We start from the raw sequence: 26,748 nt of genomic DNA, 5'->3' as shown, positions 1-26,748 counted from the left end.
TATTTCCTATATATTATTGCAGGGATATCAAACTCACATCACGGCAGCATGTGATATATCCAGACCTCTTTCCCCTTTGCTAAATTGGGCAGTGCTTGAGGCATCCAGCCTGTGGGCGGGGAGTTTGACAGCTCTGTATTATGGGGAGGGAAGCTACCAGTGCTCTAAAGATCAAATCCACCCTTCAATTCATCCTGAGGAAAAACTGAGTGCTTTGCCTTCTATTTGATGGTAAGAATTGCTGATGTTCTCAACTACAGTAAAGCATGGAGTCAGAATATAAAAAGCAGTCTCAGTACATTTGTCAAAAAGTTAATGACAAAATAGTGTTCTGCAATTTGAGGGAAATAAGCAACTCTAGAGCTAGCTATAGCTAGAACATACAAAATTAAGGAAAATACTGATTAAAAAGACTATGAGAGAGTAGAATGAGGGGTATTTTCATATGGGGCAGGCCACAGGCACTATAGGTCTGAAAATAGGGTGCCCCCATATTTAGCTTTGATATTTTCTGGAATATCCTATACTTTCTAGAGCTGGGTATAAATATAGCAAATAAAGCTGCTTGAATATAACATTTGGTTTTTTTTTAATTTATGATTTTACTGGGCATATTCTGCTCTTTTTCATGAACTTCAAGGTAGTTTTGATGGAACCATGAAGGAAGGAGAGGAAGCCCCAATGTTAAAAGATATTAAAAGATATCTAGGGTTAAAAGGTATTCCAGCTTAAAGGCCATGCAGGGGAGGAAACATGTTTATATCAGGCTTCCCCTAAGGAAGACGGACAATCTGGCCAGATTTTTATAAACTGGCAATCAACAATAAATAAACCTACCTGATCCATTACGGAAACTGTTCTGGTTGCTTACACCTCTGACAGTAGTTCTGACGTGGCTCTCCCTTAATGTTATCCTTATAACAACTCTATGAAGTAGACTAGGCTGAGAGAATTCAAATTCAAAACTTATTTAACCAGATGATTTTATCTTTTTAAGATTCTGAGCCCAGCTAAACCTTCATATCTTTATAAGCCTTTTAGATCTCTCTTTGCAAAGTTTATACAGCCTAATTGATGAAAATGTCAACATTAGCAAGAAGTCTGCTACCTGGCTGGATTTAGCTCCATTTGATTTGAGTTCTGTTCCATTCCTGATTCTTTCTCAGTTCATATATTGTTGAGTTACATTTATCGAATAAGCCATGGTTGGTCTTGCATAACGTTGAAATGAGAAAAGAATTTGTCACATTTATTTGGTTGCAGTGGCTCAGGCCTAGACTAGAAACCAGTGAGTTCAAGTCTTCCCTTAGGCATAAAAGTCAGCTGGAAGACTTTTGTTTGTTGCTATGGGCAAAATAGAAGATGGGCTTTCAGCCTTCAGTTACATAAAACAAAAGTAGGATATAAATCTAATATTAAATAATAGTTGAGTTTACACAATACAAGAAAACCAAACTTTATAAACAGTGTAACTGCTTACCACAGTAAGAGAATCCAGTTTAAGGTCCAGATAGTGAAACATTTCTCTGCAGAGCAACAATTAAAATTGAATAAATAATTTCTTGGTGTCTCAAGAGATAATTCTATAAATCTCTACCGAAGTTAATATTTTGTTCTAGGGCTGCTTATTTTAGTAGCTAACATAGAAAAAGAGGAAAAAATTTAAGTGGGCAATTCAAGTAACAATCTGGTGTATTTTGTATGCATTATGGTGGTTTTTAATTGTATTTTTATAGAATAGAATAGAATAGAATAGAATTCTTTATTTGCCAAGTGTGATTGGACACAGAAGGAATTTGTCTTGGTGCATATGCTCTCAGTGTACATAAAAGAAAAGATGCATTCGTCAAGAGTCAAGAATCATAAGGTACTTTATTGTACCATACTTTATTGCTTTGTATTAGCTTATATTGTTAGCCATCCAGAATTATTTGCTTAAGATAAGTGGCTTTATTCATTCCCAAATAAATAAAAAACTTTTCTTCATTCCTATCATCAGTTCGTCAGGTAAAAATATCAATTCCAGGAAAACTTAACTGACCTAAAGTTTCTAGTTCAGAAGCTATCCAAGAATTTAGCTTAAACATCTCATCTGATTTTTATTTTTTATTTTTATGTTTTGCAAAACTGTCCCTCATTTGATTAGTTACAGCAGAATTTTTAGAAAGGTTTTAAAGGCTAATTAGCTCATAAATTAATAAATAGTATAGAAATTACTATAAATTGGTCAAAACGTTATTAAAGAGAAAATAACCCCTCAGAGAGATGAGCAATCTTACCAAAATAAAAGCCATACTTTTACTGTAAAGGAAACCTCTGCCTCAGTCACCATTTAAAGTTCTTGAGAGAGAATGAACCAACATGTGTGCACAACTGTACTTGCGGATGATTCCTTCTATTTTCAATAGCCTTTTGGTGAAATTCTGCACTAAAGTCACCCTGAAAAAGCCTTGGGAAGAATGAAGAAGCCCTCATATGGACTAGTGACTTTTTCATGAACTGGAAACAGAAAATGGGCCCTCACAAAGAAATGCAAACAGTGGCATGAAATTAGCACTGAAACCAATTTTGTTAGGGATGACAGATAATCAGGAATAGCGACAACACCAAATTATTTAGGAGAAATTAATCAAAATAATTTTGTAAAGAAGAATACAGAATTCTGTCGTGTGAATTGAGTGGCAATACAAATCCTCCAAATAATAAAATAAAATAATATCTTCAGATTTGGTAAGATTAAAATAGCAAACTTGGTGAGTTTAAAACATGTAAGTTTCAGATTTTTTTTTTTATTTATTGCTTTTAAAATAACAAAAGAAAGGAACACACAGGTAACTGTGATACACTTCAAAGAAAAAGAAATACATAGACGCTGTTTTAACAAAAAAGTGAAGAATTAAAATAAAGGGAAAAAATGGTATGATATATTATAACAGTAAACAGTTACAATGCTATATATACTTATCCAATGCAAATATTATTCATGTATGTATATATTTATAGTATACCTATACAATTCTTTTTTAACTATCTGTATTTTGTATAAATAAGTTCCATATTTCATTTTACTTTTCCATACAAAGTTTTATGTCTATAGGCAATCTGCTCATGGTGGCAAATGCAACCAGGTCTTGACTCCATTGAATGAATGGAGCAATACATTTATCTTTGCAATGCTGCAGTATCAGTCTTGGCCATAGTAAGGGCATAGAATCCATTAACATTGTCTGGTTGTCAATACTAGATATATAATTTCAGGAGAATGTTATCCTCTGAAAGTTTTAGCTCTTGTTACACAACCATATTCATATAATCCATTTTTTTCTGCCAAAACTTAGTAAGTATAGGACATTGCAAAACATACTATAATATCACACAGACCGAATTTATGTGGATATATTTATGACAAAGATATTGGGAGAAGAGTGAAAGACCTGGTAAAATTATGGCTAATCACTTAAAGCAAAAATAAATTTAAAAAACAAAAAATAGGGCACTGATTCCACTTATTAGAGATTAAATATATACCGTAAAACTTCACTGCATATAAATTGACCATTTTTATTTAGAATTATATAGCAAAAAAGAGAATACATTGAATAAAAATATATAAAGATCTTTTTTAAATAAGTTAATTTACCTCACTTAATTGATGCACAAAAACAACTTTTATTTGTACCTCTCTCTGAGGTAGAGAGTAAACAAATAATTTTAATCATGGGAAGTGGTAAAATACCAGGATTGGATGCATTCCCTATTCAGTGGTATAAAACATTTATAGATCTTTTGATGCCAAAACTTAGTTAATTGTATGATGAGATATTTGATAAGGGAATTTTATCAGCAGCATTTAACCAGGCTTATATTACAGTTATACCAAAGATCACACTCAGGTAAAGATCACACTTCAAGTGCTAATTATCATCCAATCTTATTGATTAATGTTGATACAAAAATATTAACAGCAGTATTAGCAAATATAACAAGTGATATTGTTTGTTGTTGATCAGGCAGTGTTTATAAAAATTCAGCAAGCAGCAGACAACATGAGGTTAATTATAGTCATAAGAGATTTGAATAAAGGTAAAGAACAACTTGTAATTTTATCATTAGTTGCTGAAAAAGCCTTTGACAAAATATATAAACAATACATGTTTACCATATTAGACAAGTTTGGATTTTCTTTGGAATGCATAAAAGTGGACATCCTTGTCTATTTCCTCTAAATAGTGAGAACATAGGAGAAAACATACCATTAACCTTCACTTAAGATGTAGGCGACTCATATAATATCTTGATCCATTTATGAATTCCAAAGGAAATCCAAACTACATTCAGTAGTTTTAAACTACTAGCAAGAGACTTGTGGAAATGTGGACTTGTAGAAAGAACAGAATAATAGGCATGTGTGGTTCAGATGGGGAACTGGCCACTGAATAATGCTTATTTGTACCTTCAATGTTCAAATTCAAAAATACCTATTTGAGTATTTCAGAAAATTATGCCCTATTTTTCAGATTTCTCCACCTTTCAAGGATGGGGAATCTTTGATGCTCCAGTGTGCTGGTGTATAACAATTAATGGCACCAATTATCTTTGGTCATCCCAACTAAAAACAACTTTTCAAGTAACATCTGGAGAGGTATATTTTTCATTATTGTCATCTACTTGCCATATTGCCATTATATAATCACATCTATTATTATTAGTAGCATTAAGAGTTTTGACTTTAAATGATAAAAGCAAATTATAGCAACCTTTTTGGTTTCTTTGTTGAGCTTAGCTCTGCTGTCCAGTGGAAATGTCCGTCTTTAGAATCAGAATGTCTTCCTTCCCTGCCTCTCTGTCCAATTTAGTCATGTGTTCTTTGCTGTTTATAAAACCTGTTTTTCCTGCATTTTCATAATAAGCACTAGTAAAATACCCAGAATCAGAAAGGTCATCAAAGATCATCTAGAAGATCAAATATACAGTAGTGCAGGCAGTCTGCTGGTATAGGATCTTAGTGGGCCAGCCTTTTCTTCAAACTCTGATGAGAATTCATCATCTCCCTGTGCAGTGGTTGGATTCATGCATCATGCTATGGCATGTTGGGTTTAACTATGGTTTGTTCTGTTGCCCATGTTTGAGTTTTAATGGGTGTATGCTTCCTGAAACATGCTGACAAAAATTTAGGACATAGAATCCTTAAGAGGAAAACATGCCAAATATAAGAAAATTTTTCAAACTAGAAAGCAGTTCTCCTTAGCTCCCATGCTCTCTGCTCTGAGTCAAGCCCCAAGTGAACAAATGTTCTTTGTCATGCGCTAGACTACCTATAAGTGGGTAATACCTGTATAGATTAGCCTAGAATATAAATAGAATATATTTTTTTTGCTGATTGTAAAAAAAAAAGAGACCTGGCCTTGAAAGGGAGAAGAGAGCAATGAAACATTAATGGAGAAGAAATCACAAATTTAATAGCAAGAAAAAGCATGAGATAGAAACTCAAAATAACCCCACTTTGATTCTGTTTCATGGGGCAGAGAGAAACTCTGTCAGACTTCAAGATGCTGTCATTATACCCTACAACAATAAAATCCCCACTGCTTGTTTCTTGAGCTTGGCAACCTGGGAGGACTGAAACTGAGTAATGTATCTTCAATAATAAGTGATTTCTGCTGTACTCATTTCTATCTGTGCATTATTGAAGGCCAGTAAGTATATGCAGTACATCTCAGATACCTGGAACAGGGGTCTCTTACACTAGACTGAAACAGATGAACAACCAATAGGAAGTGCAAAAAAATCCTGACTGAAAATCTCTGCACCCACTGTAGCCATTTGTAAACATGGCATGCAATTACGTGTTTGGGTATGACCTCTTGGTAAATTCAGTACACCTGTAATTATAAAATAAATCCAAGTAGTCCTAATATCATCAGACTGTTTCTGATATAAAAATTTCAGAGTTGATCCCATTTCCAATTTTACCATAAAGATAAAATTTAGCTGATATTTTAACTATTTCTGGATCTTATGAGATCATGATTTCTGTTCCACTAGAACTACTATTATTGATCTCAAACCATTCATGTGATATTGTATGAAATAATATAGAGATAGTCTGGGCTATACAAATAATCTTTGCTCATGTTTCTATATCCTTATTTATTCTAAAATTTGTAAATTACTTTCTAAAGGACTTTTCCACCATCTTCCATGTTGTGAAGGAGACTAAGATTAATGCCCTCTCTGCAACAAAAAAAAAAACACAAGGAGAAAGAGGCCTCTCTATAGAGAAAAACGTTTGAAAAACAAAACTTATTGGGAATTGTAAAGGTCCTATTCAGGCTTGAAGAATACCAGGACAGAGTTGTCACTTAGCAACCTGGAGCACTGTGGCATGATTTGGATTCCAGAGTGGGAAGGAGAACAATAACTCCTTGCTACCCTACTGAGAACTCAAAAGCTGAGGCTCTGCTCTTTGAGAGCAAGCAACTGAGTGCGAAGGATGGGGAAACCTCTCTCTAGAGAAATAAATTTTACTTCTCTCTCCTTTCCAACATACCTGTAGGAGGGTCCCTTAATTTAGGTCAACTTGCTCAGTAGTGCCTACTCTGTTAACCAGCAGCTTTACAGGGAGTCATAAGGGGATTTTTCGTGGTCTCTTAAAACTCCAGGGATTCAATGAGACCCTTTCGTGTGCAAAATATGAGAGGCCCTCTTTGAGGGAGATGAGCGGTTAATAAGTTTGATTCATATATATAAATAAATATCTGCTTTCACCATTTTTTTAGCTTGATTCTAGAGCAAAGAAAGAAAGAACACTCTTCATAATCTACATATTAAAAAAAAAAACTTTTTTACTGTTAAACCAAGTCCATTTTCACATTAAAAGGTAATGGCTTCACATTAAAACTAAGCTATCATGATTCTTGTTTTACTGGTGAAGAAAAAAAGGTTCACATGTATGCAGATAAGATTCAACACTAGTATTTCAGGTAGGGCAAGTATATTGGGGGCTCCAATTATCGGAAGAGCCACTAGGTAGCACCTAAGAGTTATCTGCTCCTATTTAGTAGTTATTTGGATTCAGGTTTATTAGTTCTAACCTCAATATCAAAAATCTCTTTGTCTGAACGTTTGGAAAAAAGTGGTCAGACATCATAAATTGTCTGTGACACTCCCTCTCTCCTTCATGTAATCTCATACTCAGGATTTAATTATTCCTACATTAAATTATCCTCTTAAATTGCATAATCTTTTTGTATCTTTTTGTCCTAGATGGATAATAATGGTTCATGGAATGGATATTTTTGGAAATACCTTAAGTGTTATGGAACCATTCAGAAAAAAAATTACTAGTGCATCTTAGATAGCAGCATGTTCCAATAACACCCCTGTTTTCAAAGTTTCTGTGCTATAGCAAAATAACCCACTCCAATCGGGAGTTCATAATCTGGTTCCGTCAGGTTCGTTGATAGAGCTTCATAATATTTGCGTCATGAAGTTGTTTCCATACATTCCGTTCCAGATTGAAGTCATGGTTGGTATAAAAGATTAAACGCTTCCGTTCTTTATCATAATAGTGATCTGAATACTTTTGGTAGCCTTCGGTGATATATCCATAAGCGCTCACCTGGGAAGGCAAAGGATTATCATTGGGGAGGGAAATAAATGTGGTTGGTTTGGGAAAAAAAAAAGCCTAGCTAGATACATGAAAGATACTTAATAAATAAACCCATGAGCTCATTGGATTTACAGACATAGCTTCTTTAATATCGTCATCTACCAATAGCTTCATGGGAAGACTGGGATAGTGGCGATTTGCTCTTTCCTCCAGGGTTAATGATGATGAAGAAGAAAAGGCAAAACTACATTAAATGCTACTCCTATGGGATTGGTGGGGAAAGCATCAATCCTCTTCAGAGCACTGACTCCTCAATCTTAAAGGCAGCTCTTATAATACAATGGATAAATTGCAAGAGATGGTGAAGAGACATCAGACCTAACCAAGTATGCCACACATTATCCACAGACTTATAGAACTTTGATTTGAGAAAATGGAGAACAGTGCAAATCGATGATAACATACATAAAAGTATGCATGTTTGTTATCTAGATAAAACATGCATTCCTTAGACCAGGGGTCCTCAACCACCGGGCCGCGGACCGGTCCCGGTCCGTGGAGCACTCTGTACCAGGCCGCAAAGAAAAAAAAATTTAAAAAAATGGCGGCTTTCTTTGCCTTCGGTGAATGCTGCTGGGATCGGGGATCAAGGACACAAATGAAAGAAGGGGAGGGAGGAAGCAACCGAAGCCTGTCCTGCTCTCTGGCTCAGCAGCCTGGTTTCCTCCCGCCTCGTTCCTCTCTCAGTCGCTCTCTCGCTGCTCCACCAGCCCAGGAAGAAACTGCTTCAAAGAAGCCGGGGGGGGGTGGCTTTTCCTGTCGCCGCAGCTCCTCCGAAGCGCCCGTTTACCCCCACCCCGCCCGCCCGCGCGCGCTTCAATTCAGTGCTCTGTTCTGCCTGCCTGCCTGTCTGGTTGATTCGGAGCAGCTTCGGCTGAGAATAATAACTATTCGCCTCTTTTTATCAGCCGAAGCTGCTCCGAAACGAAGGCAGGCAGGCAGGCAGGCAGGCAGAACGGAGCACTGGGTTGAACCGCGCGCGGGCGGGCGGGGTGGGGGTAAACGGGTGCTTAGGAGGAGCTGCGGCAACAGGAAAAGCCACCCCCGGCTTCTTTGAAGCAGTTTCTTCCTGGGCTGGTGGAGCAGCGAGAAAGCGACTGAGAGAGGAACGGGGCAGACACCTGAGGGAGGGAGGGAGACACCTGAGGGATGGGGCTGAGGGAGGCAGGGCCGAGGCGCTCCCTGAACTTGGTGGTTTGCTGGCAGACGTTTTATTACCCGACTAGGTAACAACATCAGATGTTACCTAGTCAGGTAATGAAACGTCTGCAAGCAAACCACCAAACTCGGATTCTTTCTCCCCGGTCCTTGAAAAAGTGTTTGTGCTTGAAACTGGTCCCTGGTACAAAAAAGGTTGGGGACCACTGCCTTAGACAACAAGAACTAGGAGCTATGACCAAAACACTGGGACCATTAAGATGTTGAGTTACGTATTCTTATATTTTGTCCAGGACACTGAGTAAATGTCTGTAAAGCTTAGATCTTAGTTGCTCAATGAATAACTAATCCATACCTCGTCCTTCCTCTGGAGAGCATTCCCATGAATAATGTGGAAACAGACAACTTCAAACCAGCTATGTGAAGCTAGTGGGGAGAAAAATCTGTGCTAGTACAGCAACCATTCTTCTGCAACTGAGAATTGTGGCTTTGGAAGATGAGGGGGAATGGTACTTAACAGTTTAAATTTGAAAGAGAAATGGGAAGACGAAGAAGGCAAGATTAATTTAAAGCCTTTTGGAAGAATGGGAAATGACTTTGCCCCTCTATGGATATGGTGAATTAACTCTGTGGAGATGTCAAAGAAATCCAAGAATTTGCAAAGCTGTAGAGGAAGTTGAGGAAAGAAATGAGCTTATCTCATTAAAATCTGCTCTTCGGGAAGCCTTGGGGATGACGGGACTTTCAGAGTTCCTTCAAACATTTTTTTTTACTGAAATTAACTTCACTAAGAAAGACATGCAGTAGAAAAGGGTTAGCCACAAGTTTAGCATTAGAACTGCATTATGTGGCTGGCATGCAGATGTGGCGTTCATGAAGTAAATCAGGGCCAGGATAACTCACTCAGGCAGAAAGGGTTTTAATTTGAGGTTTCTGTTGTTTTAAGTCAAGAAATGAAGGGTTGAAAGAATATGATTAAAGGAACAGCAGCACAGAAATGGTCATGCGAGGGGACAAGGGCTAAAAGCATCTATCCCTGCCCTGAGGCATTTCTCTAGTGAAGTAGAGAAAAAACACCAAATGTTGAAATAGCAGCAGATCCACTGATTGCTAAATAAGTTTTTCCTAAAGGATGGTGCAAGAGACAAATGTCCCTTAACTTTGTGGCTCACCTTTAAATTCTGTGCAGCATCTTTGAACCCTTACCTGATCACAGAGGTGGAGTGCAGTCAAAAGAAGGAAGGCACCTGTTGTAGGCCTCTATATGCGCCAGTAGGGCTTTTCTAGAGTTTTGGACTTCAAAAACCTGGGGTGGGTTATAAAAGGAGATTTCAAAAGGTAGTACAGGAAGACAATGAAATCTGAGCAGGTCCTCTCCTTGAGGCCTTCTCAGAGAATGAGCTGGCGTTCAGCACTCAACAAACAGGTTGAAAGACATTTATAAGGCATTCTTAAAACTGACCATAGACTCACAATGAATTGTGTCTGTTTTTAAACTTGCCTTGGGTTCAATCTGATAAGGGATCCTCTCTACCTTTAAGGCTGTGAAGGAGGAATAGTTTCAGGAGACACACTAGTTTTCACAGCTACATTCCAGGCAAATCTTGCTTAATGCCAGCCTGATTACTCAAACTCCAAGAATCCCATCCTGAACTGAATCTGGAAGCTGGAGATAGCAAAAAGTCCCAACCTTGGAATATGCCAAGCACAAAAGAACTGTTTCAATGTTCTGAGTGTAGGTGCTTTGAGAAATTTATTCTGTGCATGCATGAAATAAAACTCCCACTATTTTATTCCAAGCACGAAAGAAAATTTGAGCAATTTCAAGAGGCCTAGTTTTGAGGATTCTGACTGCTCCAAATCCTGGGATGGAGCTGCTGTTTTGTGTTTTGTGTTTGGGCTTCTTCCTTTAATGTTTCATACTGACTAGTTCAGAAGCTGGAACTACTGCTACTGTTGTCTGAGAGTGGATGGAGCAATGTGAGTATAGAATATTAAGGGGGAAGAAAAAATAATGAAGGTAAATACATGGCAAAAGAAGGTGAAAATAATACAAAGGGAAGATTCAGAACTTTGTGTCTTCTCCATAAGAGTTTTCAACTATACTGCTCCTGAGATTCAGATACAAAGATTAATAATAGAGGATTGGCATGCTGAACTATGTGTATGTGTATGTCCCTTGTGTGCTCTCATATCTGACCATAACTTTACAGAATTATTCTTTCAGTTAGGAAACATCAACAACCTGCTGGTTCATCTCAGGGTGGAAACAAAACCATCAGAAAATCATAATGTTGCTTTTGTCAGGATTGCACCTGGCAAACAGGCTGAAAAATAAAATAAAGATCTGTGCCTTCTGAAACTTAGCTAAGGAAAGGTAAACCAAAACATAAACAAATTTTAAGAAAACGAATTAGTCACCAAAGACTGTAAGAAATGCTAGGGAGTTTAGTTGCTTTCTTTGTCTCCTAATGTGTTGGGTAAGTGACCCTGAAGATTTACTTTTAAGAAACATTATTTCTGTTGAGAATGAGGTAGGGGAATGGAAAAGGAGCTGATAACAGATGCTAATCTAAATATAACTTTCAGGTGTTTTTGAAATTTGTTTCTACTATTTTCAGCAGAGATTTGTTGTAATAGGTTGATGTTTTTAAAGTCACAAATTTGGTCAAATGTTCTTCCATTTGAGCATTGTGGCATTCTCTGTTGCAGCATCTGCGCTGTGGAACAGATTTCCTCAATTTAGTTTGTCGCCCTGATGGCAGAGCAGTTCTTCCCCCACTGGGCCAGGAAGTTAGAGGAGCTTGCTGTGCAACATGAACTATGTATCTGGTTGCTGGTATAGTGTGTTTCACATTATATTTTATATTTTATCATTTTCCTTCTCCTAGATATTTGTAATCCTTGTTTAGCCACCCAGAATCATTTAGCAAGAAGGCAACCATATAAATCTGGGTGGTAGTCCTGATTTACAACAGTTGACTTAGTGACCGTTTAAAGTTAAAGCATTGAAAAAAGGGATTTATGACCGTTTTCCACTTATGACCATTGTAGCATCCCCATGGTCTCATGATCAAAATTCAGACACTTTGCAACTGGCTCACATTTATGACCGTTGCAGTGTCATATGATTACTTTTTGCAACCTTCTGACAAAGTCAATAGGAAAACCAGATTAATTTCACAACCATGTTACTAATTTAACATCTGCAGTGATTCACTTAACAACTATGCCAAAAAGAGCATAAAACGGGGCCAGATTCATTTAACAAATATTTCACTTAGCAGAAAAAAAATTGGAGCTCAATTCTGATCATAAGTTGAAGACTACCTGTAATTTAAATAAATCAATGAAATGCCACCACCACCACCATCTAATTCTTATAATCCTAGAATGAAAATAAGGCAGCAGCAGCTGGCTCCATGTTCTCATTGTTTCCTATAGTCAGAACAAAAAATATTTTGGGTTTTGTTTTGACCAGTTATTGAATGCTCAACCTGTTTTATGTTTCATTCCAATAGAAAACAGCCAGCTTGTAATAATTTTGATGGAATGTTTTGTACTTTGTTGCAAGTTTGAAACAAGACATTGTTTTGTACATCTATCCATACTGCCAATGCTGCTAATTTAAAATCTTGAAACTGTTCCTGAGGTTTGACCTTCACTTTACTTATGTCTTACCTGTTTTTAGTGTATCTGAGAAAGTCTGGATGAATCACAAAGTATTGATCCAAATTGAAATTGTCAAATTTATCCCGGGGCCTTGGTCTATAAAAACAAAAGTATATCTTTAGGCAAACTATGTACAGTTCAAACCAAAGCTGGTTTGGCTAGCTTTTCTATAAGTTAACGTGATGATGAAAGGTCTTATTTTTTTGCACACTGTATCTAAGATCGGAATGGGGAAAACTGAGGAGTCAAAGGTGTGTATATTTTTGAACTGTATTCTTCAGTTAAAGTCACATTGACATAACAGCTATTATTAAAAGGAAAAGTGAGAAAAAAATAGTGGATCAACAGAGCTTTTATTTTTTTTTGAAAAGAGAGAAGGTGGCAAAAATGTTAAGGAATGTGATTGTTTAAAAAGGGGCCAGAGGCATATGGCAAAATGTGTGTGATATAAAACATATGTCAGGATATATGTACTTAACGGCAGTCTTTGAAGGATACCTTTATGCACATTTTGGCCTCCCTCCGATTTGCTTAGAACTCTACCCAGCCTAACTGTGGGTTCATCTACATAGGTCTGAGAAGTTCATTTATCCTTTGTGGAGCACTTTTCTTTCCCTCAGTGTTTCCTCTATATTGCCATCCTGTTCCTGAGGCAGGCTGAGAACAGGTCAAGGAAAGTAACGTTTTCCATCAGAAAACGGAACAAAAGCATCTGTGTAAACATTCTGTATTCCTAGGAAACATTGGCAGCCTTCAGGGCTCCAAATGATAAGACCATGCTATATCATTGGCAATGGGATTCTGTGCCTCCAAAGTCATCCCTTCTTTGGTTGCAAGAGAAAACAAAACTTCACTAAAATGTTCTTTTTTTTTTTCAACTCAGGGAATATTGACTTTGTGGAATTCCTTCTCTGAGGTCAGACTTTCTGTTGCTGTAGCATCTTCTACCATGATGAAGGCCTTTGTGAAACGGGCAATGATACAAAAACTTATTTTGCTCGTCCTTCTCCTCTTTGGTCCTCCATCTTAGTCAATCATGGAAGGAATATTACAGCAGTGCACAGGAAATACACCAATCTGTTCAAGCTTTATTTGTCTGTGTGCTTTCCCCCCCTCCTTTTTGGAATTATTAAAATGTTACTGGGATGGTGAATGTTATTTGATGTTAATTGATCTTTGACAGAATTATGGGGGACTGAAAATTGTAGACAAAGAAACTGGGCCATTCCGCAAAATAGAAATGGACAATTGAACACTCTACAAATGTTCATTTCCAAGCATTTCACACCACAACTCTTTAACAAGAAATGGAGAGGGCCACTGCAATGGTGAAAGTCAGCTGGACAACCAACTTCAGAATACTCTTAAAGTTGTTGGTCAAAGTGCCATGTAAGCCCCCAGTGAGGGAAGGAAAGGGCACTAGAGGGCAAGAAATTGGATGGTAGGTTTCAAAACAACACACTTCACTTCCATTGTAAGAACAGGAGAAAGCATATCATAACAAGGCTGAAGGGATAAGCCCTATGAAAAAGCCAATAGAAATTGTTATACTCAATTTTTTTTAATCTCTTAGCCATTTATTTTCATTAACAGGAAACTGATGGGCCACCAGAGATTCTTGAAAGCAGAACTCACAAAATTAATCTAAATTTTGTCTGGTTCATCACCTGATTATTCATTAAATTATTGAAGGTGGGGGGAATGTTTTCAGAGTTCTTATTTGAGAATGTTATTTTTCTGTTCTGCCAAATGAGATGTGGGCACAGTGTGCCAAAATGTTAATAAATTATGAAAATGCAGCCATTCTTATTCATTAACATTTTACACACTGGAGAAAGATCCTCAAAATATTTGCAAGGGGTCAGCAGTGCAAGGTCAAGAAAAACTCTCCACTCTGCCAAGGCAGAAAAATTGCAAGATAATAAAGACTGAAAGGCCTACTTTGTCCTGATCCAGATATACTTTGGATAAACCTCGGCATCTGGACCTGCTTTGTCCAGCTTTGTCCATGTCTATTATGCTACATTATTTGTATGCATTTCAATGGGCATTTTATGCCCATATTCTATTCATACGTATTCATTTCTGCATTTTCCTCCTCAGCAGCGTCCATAGCAAACCACACAGTGACATGCCAATGTCATCAGGCATATCCAATACCATTATGTACTGGCTTCCCAACACCTGAGGTTATGAGATTATGCAAATCACAACATTTGCATGATGACCTCTTGTCACTGCATGTCTTGCTATTTGCTCCCTCTTACCTTCCATTGTGGGAGCCCTTATCCAGAAAGCACAGCACTACTCACCCATAGTCGTCCAAAAATCCCTTCCTGACATTGATGTTCAGAAGAAGAGCTTTCAGCCATTCATAATCTCTTGTCCCTTCCAGGAAGTGTAGATACTTGATCTCCTAGGAAACATGCCACAGATACACTCGGAGGGGGCACAGCAGATGGAGTGCCACAGTATAAAAGATAGGGCTGGGCACTCTCTGCTAGTCTTGAGTAAAAGAGGGATAAATCAGAGTTGGCTTGTGAAACTTGAAGGAAAGTTTAGAGTTTTCTAATCTAAGTTGCTCTCACAACTACTGTTCAAAGTAGTAGTAGGAGAAATAAAAGGATATGTGCCTTTAAGTTGCTCTCACAACTAATGTTCAACTAGGAGGAGGAGAAATATAAGGATATCTGCCTTACTTTTCCTGCAGGGATCTTCTTGAATCCACGATTCCCCAGAATCATAATTGAAGTCATTAAGGAGTAAGCTGTGAATCCATAGAAAGAAGTTCTTGTTCCCACATCTTTTTCATAACCTTTGATCACAGCTCCACTCACTCTGGTAAAAGGGATCATATAAAATTACCAAGTTAGCTAAGTGGAGCTTCTTCAGATACATATACATAATTTACAAGATTCCAGGAGAATATTAAGATACATTCCATACATGCATACCCATCGGTTGATGAGTGAGAATTGCTCTCATAATTCCAATTGGACTTAGAGAATGTCTTAGCTTTAAGTTTTTGCAGAGCACCACTGTGGACTTTTTTGTGTGTCCAACCACTAGCAACATTTTTTTCTACTGTCTAATTTCCACAGCACTGACTTCCAGTAAGTCATTCTCTGATGCTTCCAGCTGGCCAACGGGAAAGTACAAAAAAGCAGCTTTCATGTGAAGAAGAAAAAAAAAAAATCAAAGCCAGCCAGTCACTGTGGAGAAGTTGTCTGGGAAGAAGATCTGCCAGAAAATCTCAGGATGCAGGAAGAAGTTATAGGGACCAGGAAGTGGAACAAGATGAAAATTTCCATCAATGGGAATCCATCTTCCTTGCTGCTCTAGAAGGAAATTTGCAAAAGTGCCCTCCTCTGGAAGAAGAACCGAGCTGATAGTTAATCAGCTCACTTTCCCAAGTTCCTTGCCCAGGCATAGATATGAAAGAAACCTCAGCCTATCAAATGTAATGGTGATGGCGAACCTATGGCACGTGTGCCACAGATGGCACGCAGAGCCATTTCTGCAGGCACAAGACGAGTCCCAGCCAAACTTACCTGCACTGCATATTCGTGTACCTCCCAGCTGATTTTCAGCCCCTTTGAGGCCGTTTTCGCTCTCCCAAGGTTCGAGGGAAGCCTCTGCAGCCTCAGGAGGCCAAACAAATGGGCCTTCTGGAAATACCAGAAGTGCTGAAACGGGCCCGTTTTCAGCCTCCCGAGGCTCCTGGGGCCTCCAGAGGCTGAAAATGGGCACTTCTGGTATTTCCAGAAGGTCCGTTTTTCAGCCTCCTCCTTTTTTTTTTTTTTTAATAAAGTTTTATTTGGGTTTTCACACATACAAAGTACAAGTAAAACATCTTTTTTGAAAATAGCATGGTCCCGGGTTGAACTTCTTTATACAGACACAAAACTCAATTTCATGCTCCTTTTTGTATTCTATTCCATATCTTATACTATTTTACATTTTCTATATAGTTTTTCCCCTCTTTTAATTTTCTCAATTTTATTTTGATTATCTCATCTCAATTCAAATCATTATATTTATACTGTTGTCTGTTCTGTTTCAATTTCATATTATCTTTTCTCATTAAACAAGTTTTCTCCTGGAGTATGACACCTTTATATCTTTTAATTACATCTATTCAACTCTTATTTAAACTTCAATATATACCTTAGGTTTATGACCTTTAATATAATACATAACTTCCAATCAAATTCTGCTTGGTACATTCTTATAATACACACTATATTCTTTTTTTTTTTTTTTTTTAAAGAAAGATTGTAAATATATGTAATTATAAACCCTCATTCCATTCCAGTTCAGTTCTATCATTAATAATCATTAAAATCTTAACATCTTTAACACTTCTTTTCAATTAAATATAATAATTCCTTAAAAACACATATAATCTCCATAATTAATTTTTCTCTTATTTCTCTTCACATATGTTTTATAAATCATTAAATATACCTTTTGTTACATTTATTTATTGACAAGCATTCCACTGAATTACGATAGCTATTTTATCAGACATTTTAATCATACATTGTTTCATATTTTCTAAAATTATTTCTGCTTCTAATATAACCATACTATCTTATGCACCTTTGCAGAATCCCTTTTTCCATTAAGTTTCCCCCCATTATCTCTAAATAGGCCCTGTTTCTCTATATTTTGCTTCTGTCCTTTATAACTTCTTTTCCTTTCTTTCTTCCCTCTCATCTTCTCCCTCCCCTTTTTACCCCCTTGTCTCTCTAGTTCTAATTCTCTCTTCTGCATTTCCCTCTTCTGTTGCTTTCTGATTTTATACTTATTTTTCACTCTATTTTTTTTGGGGGGGGGAGTTGTTTTTCTCAATCTTAAACTTTCCATTCTCTTTCCCCCCCTTTCCTTTTTTCCCCCATCTAAGATTACTTGTTCATTAAAGATGGCTTCTTCTTTGTCACAATCTTCTTGTTCTGCAGGCATTTCTTGTTGTTTCTCATAATTCCAAATCTCCATTTCTAAAAACTGAAATACGAAGCCAAAAGAACCCTTCCCTTCTTGTGCATCTTCTTTGTATTTTTAAGTTCCATTTTCAGTTCTTCTAAAAGTGGAGCCATTTTAAACAGTTTTAAACAACCACCCGATTGATTTTAGTCATTCAAAACAATAACCAAGAATCCAGAAATCATCAAGTAATCCAGATAGTCCCAAGTTATATCTTCTTATTTCTTTTTCGACTTTCTCTTCCTGGGGTTTTTGTTGCGATATTTCAGTTAGAATGTATCTTTTGGAAGTCTTGTTGAGATTTTGCTGTAAATTCTTTTTTAATTCCAGGCAGTCTCCTCCCTTCCAGATCCTACCCTTTTATTCTTTTTCTCTCCTTTCCTGTTTTCAAAAGCTTTTAATTATCCAGAAATTTGTATTATCCCTTTGACTTTTTATTTTCAGCATTAAATGCCTATTGATGTCAAAGTGGATTTTTTTTCCAATTTCTTGCTTAAATCTCTTAGCTGTCAGTATAGGAAAAGGAGGGGGAAAAAAACCCAAATCTTTTCCCTTTTCTCTCTCCTTCGCAGCTTAAAAATCTTCTTAGGGAACAATGTTATTGTTTTTTAACAGTTTCAATTCCAGGGTAACTTATTTGTTGCTTTTGCTGTTTGACCCGGTCAACCAAAACTTTATCTTCTTATCTTCCTCCTGCACATTCTTTTCTGGTCGAGTTCTTCTTTGTGGTGGCCATTTCTGACCACCGCTGCAACCGCCTTCAGGAAAGGGAGTAATGGCCAGCTGGGGAGGAGAGATGCGGCTCTCCTCAACCCTGCTAGCAGTCTCCCCCCTCTTCACCACCTCTATGGGGTGGCTTAGCCCCGAAACCAGCCGGCTCAGGGCGCTCCAGCGGCGAGCACAGATCGAAGCCTTGCAGAGACGAGGTTTCGGTCTGTCGCTGAAGAAGCTCAAACTGGAAGTCCTCCGTTTTTCAGCCTCCTGAGGCTGCAGAGGCTTCCCTCAAGCCTTAGAAGGGCAAAAACGGCCTCAAGCGGGCCGAAAATCAGCTGGGAGGCATGCACATGCATAGTGCAGGTAAGGGGGCAGGGTGGAGGTGTTGCGAGCACATGAGCAGGGAGGCAGGGCGCATTGCATTGTGGGTGCCAGCAGGCATGCATGCTTTCGGCTCACCACATTAAAAAGGTTCACCATCACTGAAATATGATAGAGTAATAATCACATTGTTTTCCAATAAACCTTAAGAAAATGTTTTATTAGCAGTATTATATTGGTATTGACAGAATAGAACTAAAGCTGGCTATTCCTGGCTTCTCTTTGGGTAAAATCAAGGAATCATCCAGACATCCTGCTTGCCATGGCATGAAGATATCTCATTGTTTGTGGAGAATGTGAACACACAATATTGTCCTCTATCTATTCTGGTCCACTGCAAAGGCAGCCACTGCTTATCTCTTCTTAAATTGCTTCAAGGTTATATTTTCCAGCTTCTTCCAGTAGTAGCCATGGATCTGGACTGTCACACAGAGCATCAGACTAAGATAAGATTAGAAGCAAGGTTAATTGGCCTACTGAAGCTGCTATAGACCTTTCTCTGATCTTTGATGTCTGATTTTCAGCTCCATCTGCTTTCTGGCACTGGGTGAATGACAGCTTCCACTCTGTGCTAAAAAAAAAAAAAAAAAACCCTCCCCATCTCTCTCACTTCTCTTAATAAAAAAAACTCTCCCATCTCTTTTAGTAATCAGCAGATGACAAGAAAAGTAGCAAGAGGAGGAAGGAAGGAAGCAATGGTGGGATTCAATTTTTTTTACTACTGGTTCTGTGGGGGTGGGTTAGTGGGCATGGCTTGGTGGGCATGGCAGGGGAAGGATACTGCAAAATCCCCATTCCCTCCCCACCCCACTAACCTGCTTTCCGGCTCCGTTCTCCTGGGCAGGGCAACAAAAGAAGACTCAGCCAATTGGTTGGGACTTGGGAGGCAGAGAATAGATTGGCCAGTCAGAGGTAGTATTTGCTGGTTCTCTGAACTACTCAAAATTTCCACTACCGTTTCTCCAGATCTGGTCAGAATCTGCTGAATACCACCTCTGGAAGTAAGTATATTTGGTACCAGTTCTCCAGATCCCAAAAAAGCTTACTTCTCTCTATGGAGTGGCAGCTGAAGAGTCATTTTCCAGTTCTGTTCCTCCAAATGGATGTAAGAAAAGTGGGGTGGAACTAGCCAGTGTCTGCAAATCTTGCCGTAGCACAGAATACAAACAGGGCAAATATAGCTGCCTACTCCAGTACTCCAGTTTTTTTTTCCTGCATCCAGAAGTCTTCTGAAAGGTAGACTTACTACCTGGATAAAGAGTCCCTGCTGTAACGTAGAGGATGCAGCAACTAACCTGGAGAAGAGGAGGTAGCTATGCTTCAGGGATGACAGCAGAAGAATTGTGACTGTGCAGGTAGCATTTTAATAGATAACGCTGCATACAACCTCAGACTTTCTGCAGAACTCCTGTTCTTCTTACCGGAACACATAATCATGAGAGTCAATTTCCTTGCCCATTCTGGAATTATTCAGTATCCCTCCATTTCCTACTACTGCACAAGTGATGCACTTGGAGGTCTGACTGCTGTTGCGTGCAAAGAGAATGTGATGGTAGGGTTTATAAGGAAGCATGGATATCACTTCTTTTACCACTGGAAAGAAATGAGACACAATTATTCATAGGAAGAGGCTAGCAGGTTACATAAAATCAGACAAGTCCAAATAGGGTGGGACACAACAAATAATTCAGGCATAGCTGAAAAACTAAATTAGAATATATTACACTGACCATCTTGTCTTTGGCATTGAAAGTTCAGTTGTGCATAGAGCTTGTGATCTTCTCTGATACAAACTGAATCTGGAATTGTCAGTGCCATTACATAATCCTGACCAGGAAATAAAAAGCTAAAATGTTTTCCCGAAATCACTGGAGTATTGGAAGGAGAAAGAGATACCTGCAAGATTCTATTATTATATAGGCAGTCCTCAGTTTACGATTGTTCAACAGCCATCCAAAGTTACAGTGGTGCTGCATAAGAGATACTTACGACCAGTCCTTTATATTCTGTGGTGATGTGATTATGATCTGAGCAACTGTCAACCAGCTTACACTTAAGATGGTTGCAGTGTCCCATGGTCACAGGATTGTCATTTGGGACCTTCCCTGCCAGCTTCCCACAAGAAAAGTCAATGGGGAAGCTGGCAGAGAAGATCGTAAATCACTCCCACTCACACCGTTCCCCCCGAGGAGCCTGGTTATGGTGGACAGGATTCCAAGAAACTTGTACTTCCTAGCATGCATCCCCTTGTAGCAATCCCTCCACCTGCATTCTGTAGTATTTGCCCACAGATGCAATAGCAAAAAGTGAATCATTTGCTTAATATTATAATGTCCATAATTATATCATTACATTGCAATGAAATTTGGTCCCCTGCATGCCAAGTCTATTGCACGGCAGTATTGCTCTACTCTGAATGAAAGCCAATCACTTTCATTAACATGCTTCCTATGGAGCATGTTCCTTTTCCATAGTTCCAAAAGTTTACTTTCTAGCAGCAGGACCATCTTCAGATGATTTCCCCCCCCCCCCAGCTAATCTAAGTAACCTGGTAGGTTCATAGCAGGAGAGGTGCTCCTGCAGATAATTGTGTTCTAAGACATTTATAGAGTTGTAAAAATTAAATTATACATAGTAGATAACTTGTAGCCAGGGCAAATCTTTTAGCAGGTTTTTATTTATGTCCATCTTTCTCAGTATGAGAGTCTGGGCAACTAACAACAATTTAAATCAGCAACAATACTGATAATAAATAAAATAACGGTACAGGTAATATCGATCAATACAGCACAATTCATTGGGGTTTAATTGGTAAAACCCTCCCAACACTGAAATCATTGAGCTGTAGAGGCACAGTGGTTAGAGTGCAGTACTTCTGCTGACTGCTGGCTGACTGCAATTTGGCAGTTCGAATCTCACCAGGCTCAAGGTTGACTCAGCCTTCCATCCTTCCGAGGTTGGTAAAATCAGGATCCATGATTGTTGGGGGCAATAAGCTGACTCAGTAAACCGTTTAGAGAGGGCTGTAAAAGCACTGTGAAGCGGTATATAAGTCTTTAAGTGCTATTGCTATATGAATCATGTTCACGTAAGGTTTAGGGAATAGCCAGATCTTAAAGGCCTAGTGGAAGACCAAGAGGGTCTTTGGAGGTGGAGGTGGGGTGTTTTCATAAAGGAGAGACCACGAGAGAGAACACATGCTTTTGGGATCCCATTCCTCTGTTTCATAGAAGAGACGGGGAGCATGCCTGCTGTGTCAGATCAGGTGGGATGGGCAGAAATAATTGGAGATAAGGGGTCCCACAAATAACTTGGTTCTGTGCCATGATCATATGACCCTGTGGCTTGCTTTAGTCATCAAAGGAGAGGCTACCAGGGGTGGGATTCTACCAGTTCGCACCTATTCGCTAGAACCGGTTGTTAATATTCAAAGCAGTTCAAAGAACCGGCTGTTAGGAGAAATTACTGGCCTAATCCTGTAAGGAAGGCAGGAAGGAAACATTCTGGTGTTGCTTATAGAAACTGCCTCTCCATTAACCCTTATTACATTCTTGGCAGGACTAGACTTCCGTCTCAGGAACGTCTCTGGAGTTTTTTTCCCCCTCCTTTGCTGGTACTTTGCTTGTGTGGAGTGACCATTCAAACTTACAATGGCACTGGAAAAAGTGACTTATGACCATTTTCACACTTACGACTGTTGCAGCATCCTCACAGTCTTGAGAGGCCAGGCGAGGAGATGCATGCCTCGATGTGAGTGATGTTGAGTTGGCCACGCCCAGCCAAAAACATGACTACAAAGCCACGCCCACCTAGTCACATGACCACCAAGTGACGCTCACCACCAAGCCACTCCCACAGAACCGGTTGTTAAAAATTTGAATCCCACCCCTGGAGGCTACTATTTGTTCTCATTGGCTTTCCTCACAATTTTTCTGTATGAAGGATCTATTTTCACTCATGTGTTTAATGGCATTGTATTTAGCCCTGAGGATCAGTAATATTGCACCCAGGTTTTGAAGCAGAACACCACTGGGAGATAAGACAATTTAAGCCATTAAAAAAGGCTATAATTGTCGACATCGTCCTGTATAATTGTCGGCATCATCTTATGGTGCATAGTAAACCCACCCTATTACTGCCCATAAATTTTGTAATAAATATTAATGCAATCACATGTCAATAATCTTATGACTTATGTTTCTTCTTTTCTTAGGATCACGCTGAGAATATGGACTTTTCCCTTATCACAAGATGGGGAAACATGAAGCAGGTTTTGGGTGGATGGACTGATAACTGGCTCAATATATGACTTCTAATACCTTCTACCAGAAGAAGTAGTGTTGCTTTTAACCCATACTATGTACCCCATGCTCACATGAGAAGTTTAGCTCCATGAAGCCAAAGGGTGGAGCAAAATGGTCCATACGCTTCCATTCACTGTCACTGAAGTGACTCCTGTCCATGAAGACTGTGATGTTGGGGAGGAAAACATCATGTAACCAATCAGATTTGGCAGCCTTGTTCCTCAAAGAATCTGGGCAGGTCTAAGAAGTGGAAAAAGAAGGGAAGAAAAGTTACAAGACAACTGTTTAAAAAAACAGTATTGCCCAATCACAGCAGCTTTCCATCCTTGTTGACTATCTTACAGAGTTCTGACAATAATTGATATGTGATCTCAGAGTAAAAATGATCTGCATGTTGTCAGGTATTCTAATAAATAGTCCAAAGGCTGTGTGGGTGTGTTTTTTTAAAGTAAACGTACTCTTGCTGATTTTTCTCCCCTATGGAGTGTTCCTTTCCTTTTTCTTTTTAGTGATGGCTGTAGAAACCCTCCATACACTAAGTTTTCTTCAAATAATTTTATGAGGCGTCCAGATACTGCTCTCCAATTATAATCCCCCAATGTTCTTAGTATTTTCCTACTATTCTCTCTTAATTTATCTGTTAAAAGTCGCAACATTCCTTGAGACTAGTAATACAGGTGGTCTTGTTCTTACGACAGTTCATTTGACCATTCAAAGTTACAACGGCACTGAAAAAGTAACTTATGACCGTTTTTCACACTTATGACCATTGCAGCATCCCCATGGTCACGTGATCAAAATTCAGTCACTTGGCAATTGACTCATATTTATGACGGTTGCAGTGTCTCCATAGTCATGTAATTCCCCTTTTGTGAGCTTCCGACAAGCAAAGTCAATGGGAAAACCAGATTCACTTAATTAACAACTGTTTTACTAATTAACAACTGCAGTGATTCACTTAACAATTGTAGCAAGAAAGGTCGTGAAATTGAGCAAAACTCATTTAACAAATGTTTTGCTTAACAACAGAAATTTTGGGCTCAGTTGAGATCATAAATCGAGGACCACCTGGACTAGAAACCAGATGTCTGGAAACATTCTTGGTTTGGCAGCAACAAGAATCGGTGAAATATTTGAGTACATTAATAGTCGAAATCCTCAAACATGTGTAAGGAATCGTAATGTAGATGCTAGATTACTTAATATTAATGTCTGTATATGAAAATCACTGAATTACTATTTCTCCCCGACAGGGTACAACAGCACAATCACAACAAGATCTAGTCTTTAGATTCATCTTCTGTGGATATTGTTGCAATGTATCTTTAAGAAATATTGCTATTTTCTCATTCCATAAAATCCTATGCAATCCCAGAGGTGGTATTCAGCAGGTTCTGACCAGTTCTGGAGAACCGGTAGTGGAAATTTTGAGTAGTTCAAAGAACCGGCAAATGCCACTCTGACTGGCTCCACCCCCATCTATTCTCTGCCTCCCGAGTCCCACCTGATCTGCTGGGTCCTCTTTTGTTGCCCTGAACAGGAGAACAGAGCTGGAAAGCAGGTTAGAGGAGTGGGGAGGGAATGGAATTTTGCAATAACCTTCCCCCAGGAGTGGGGAGGGAATGGGGATTTTACAGTATCCTTCCCCTGCCACGCCCACCAAGCCATGCCCACAGAACTGGTAGTTAAAAAATTTGAAATCCTACCACTGTGCAATCTTATCCATTTAGCTAGATGGGCAGTGCCTAAATGTAATAAGTAAATAAAATAAATTTGGATTATGTGATTGAAGAGTTCAATCCCAAAGTTCTCTGAAAGTTGGAACAACCATGCAGGCAAGCATGACATTTACTCTCACTGAGTTCTGCTAGAAGCGAAGTTAAGCAGAAGGTGCAGCCCAGGACGGGCCTTCATAATATATGGTTTCCGAGAAAAATGAAGTGAAATGAAGTGAAGTGAACAGGAAGCATCAGGCATCGTAATAAAACCTACCCCTTGTTTTATTATATCATAAATTATTATATATGTATATGTTGCAGCAAGCATATTTGTTTTCGGGAAATTTATGGTAAAATCTGGCTATGGTACTTACTGACGGTGGCGTTGAATCATCCAAGAGGTAAACGTCATCAAACTCCCAGCGGGGTTCAGATTTAAAGTCAGCTGCTTTTAACCTTTTAGGGGTTGTTGCTAAAGGAGCCGGATGTGTGACTTGTTGAACATCAGATACTGATGCCTTGGCAGAGTGTTCTTTAATGAAGTTTGTTTTGTTGGATTGCTTTCTCCAGTGAGTTTGATTAGCTCTAGAGGGCAGTGTGGCATTTTTACCAAGAAACTGTTGTTGTTTGGCTGCTTTTCCTGCAGTCTGCTTTCTTATGGGTAGTGGTGTCACCCGTTTAGCCTTTGCTTTCTCCTTTTCTTCATTTCCTGGTGCCATACTTTTATTTGTTTCTTCCTTTTTGTTGGAGGCCGGTGAATTAGTCTTCCCATCTTTATTAAATGATCGTGTTTCAACCAAAATTTTGGCATGGTTTTGGCTTGCTGCAGGTATCTCCTTACTCTCTTTAGCTTGAGTTTTGTTTAATGAAGGCCTTTCTTTCTTCTTGGCTGATTTTTGACCAGTTTCCACTATGACAGGCCTACTCCTGGTTTGCTTTTGGGGTGATATTGATGCATCTTGGACCTCTGCATGCTTCCCATGGCCATTGTTTCCCGATCTCTTCACAGGATCATTCTGCAGTGAAGAACTGCCTGGTCCCACTCTTGTATCTGGGAGCTCTAATGGCTTTGGGTTGGTAGCTACAACTTCTTGTACATCGTTTTGGATGTCAAACAGAGGCACAATTTTGACATACTGAAAACTAAAGAAATGGCTGAAATGCAGTTAAAAAGATAATTGCATTCAAAATGTATTTATTTAAAGATGTCCATATGTAAAACATTTAGAACGCAGATGCCTACATATGATAAAATAAAAAAAACTTAGTAAGTCTCCTCAACCCACCTGGATCCTATTCAATTAAACTTCAGAAGTATTTTGGAATTGAAAGGTTTGTCTTTTAAACCATCTCCTTTTATCTTTTTAAAATGCTACACCTGATTACAAATTGCTATAGGTATATTTTTACTATCTAGTTAATTCGAGAAAAATTCTTTAAGAAAAAATACTGATGAGTGGCATATAAAGCAAACTATCTTGGCTGATACATTTTACATTCTCTATTTAGGTCACTTGGAAGCACTTGGGTATCTCCTAAAGAGGCAGAATTATCTTGGCGTTTATTGATCAAATATTAATTGTTCTCCCATCTTTTGTTCTGACTTCACCTATTCTTTCCTGGCCATGCTCATATTTTGAGTACTTGTACCTACCTCAACATGTTGCAGGGCCCCACAATAAGGAAAACAAATATCCAACTGTCAGCCCTTTGAGGCAATCCAGACAAAAACCACCAACAATGACTACCTACTCTACCTTTATTGTAAGGTTCCATTAATAGAATCTTCTAAGTCTGAAAGTACCTCTCTCCTGTCTTACTTTTACTCTCCTGAAATCTAAGGAGGATTCCTTTCTGAGATGTCTTTTCCACCCTTTCTTCAGGCTCAGATTTCATTTATCAGACCACTCTGTAGGCTGCTGCTCTTCCTTTCCCCTGATCATTCCCACATACCAGCCTTGGTACATGGCAGCTATATAAAGCAATAGTTACCAGTAGCGATAGCACTTAAACGTATATGCTTTACCGCAATCTATGACAATTTACAATGTCAGCATATTGCCCCCAACAATCTGGGGCCTCATTTTACTGACTTCGAAAGGATTGGAAGGCTGAATCAACCTTGAGCCAGTCAGTATTGAAC

General features: G+C 38.6%; 1 protein-coding gene across 1 annotated transcript; it reads right to left on the bottom strand.

The window, feature by feature from the left end:
• Positions 1-2,889: 2,889 nt before the first annotated feature.
• ST6GALNAC1 (ST6 N-acetylgalactosaminide alpha-2,6-sialyltransferase 1) lies at positions 2,890-26,267 on the bottom strand. The gene is given in 9 exon segments (XM_087954185.1): positions 2,890-7,621; positions 10,037-10,136; positions 12,512-12,598; positions 14,815-14,918; positions 15,202-15,340; positions 20,005-20,176; positions 22,959-23,127; positions 24,980-25,760; positions 26,260-26,267. Coding segments are annotated over 9 exon segments (1,731 nt in total). The 3' UTR covers positions 2,890-7,450.
• Positions 26,268-26,748: the final 481 nt, after the last annotated feature.

Source organism: Notechis scutatus, chromosome 2 (assembly GCF_049901735.1).
Source record: "Notechis scutatus isolate UNSWTSFEM ecotype Mainland chromosome 2, rNotScu1.2, whole genome shotgun sequence".
In the NCBI taxonomy this organism is placed as follows: domain Eukaryota; kingdom Metazoa; phylum Chordata; class Lepidosauria; order Squamata; family Elapidae; genus Notechis; species Notechis scutatus.
Note: the sequence above shows the minus strand (reverse complement) of the source record. Positions and strands in the feature narration are given on the sequence as shown.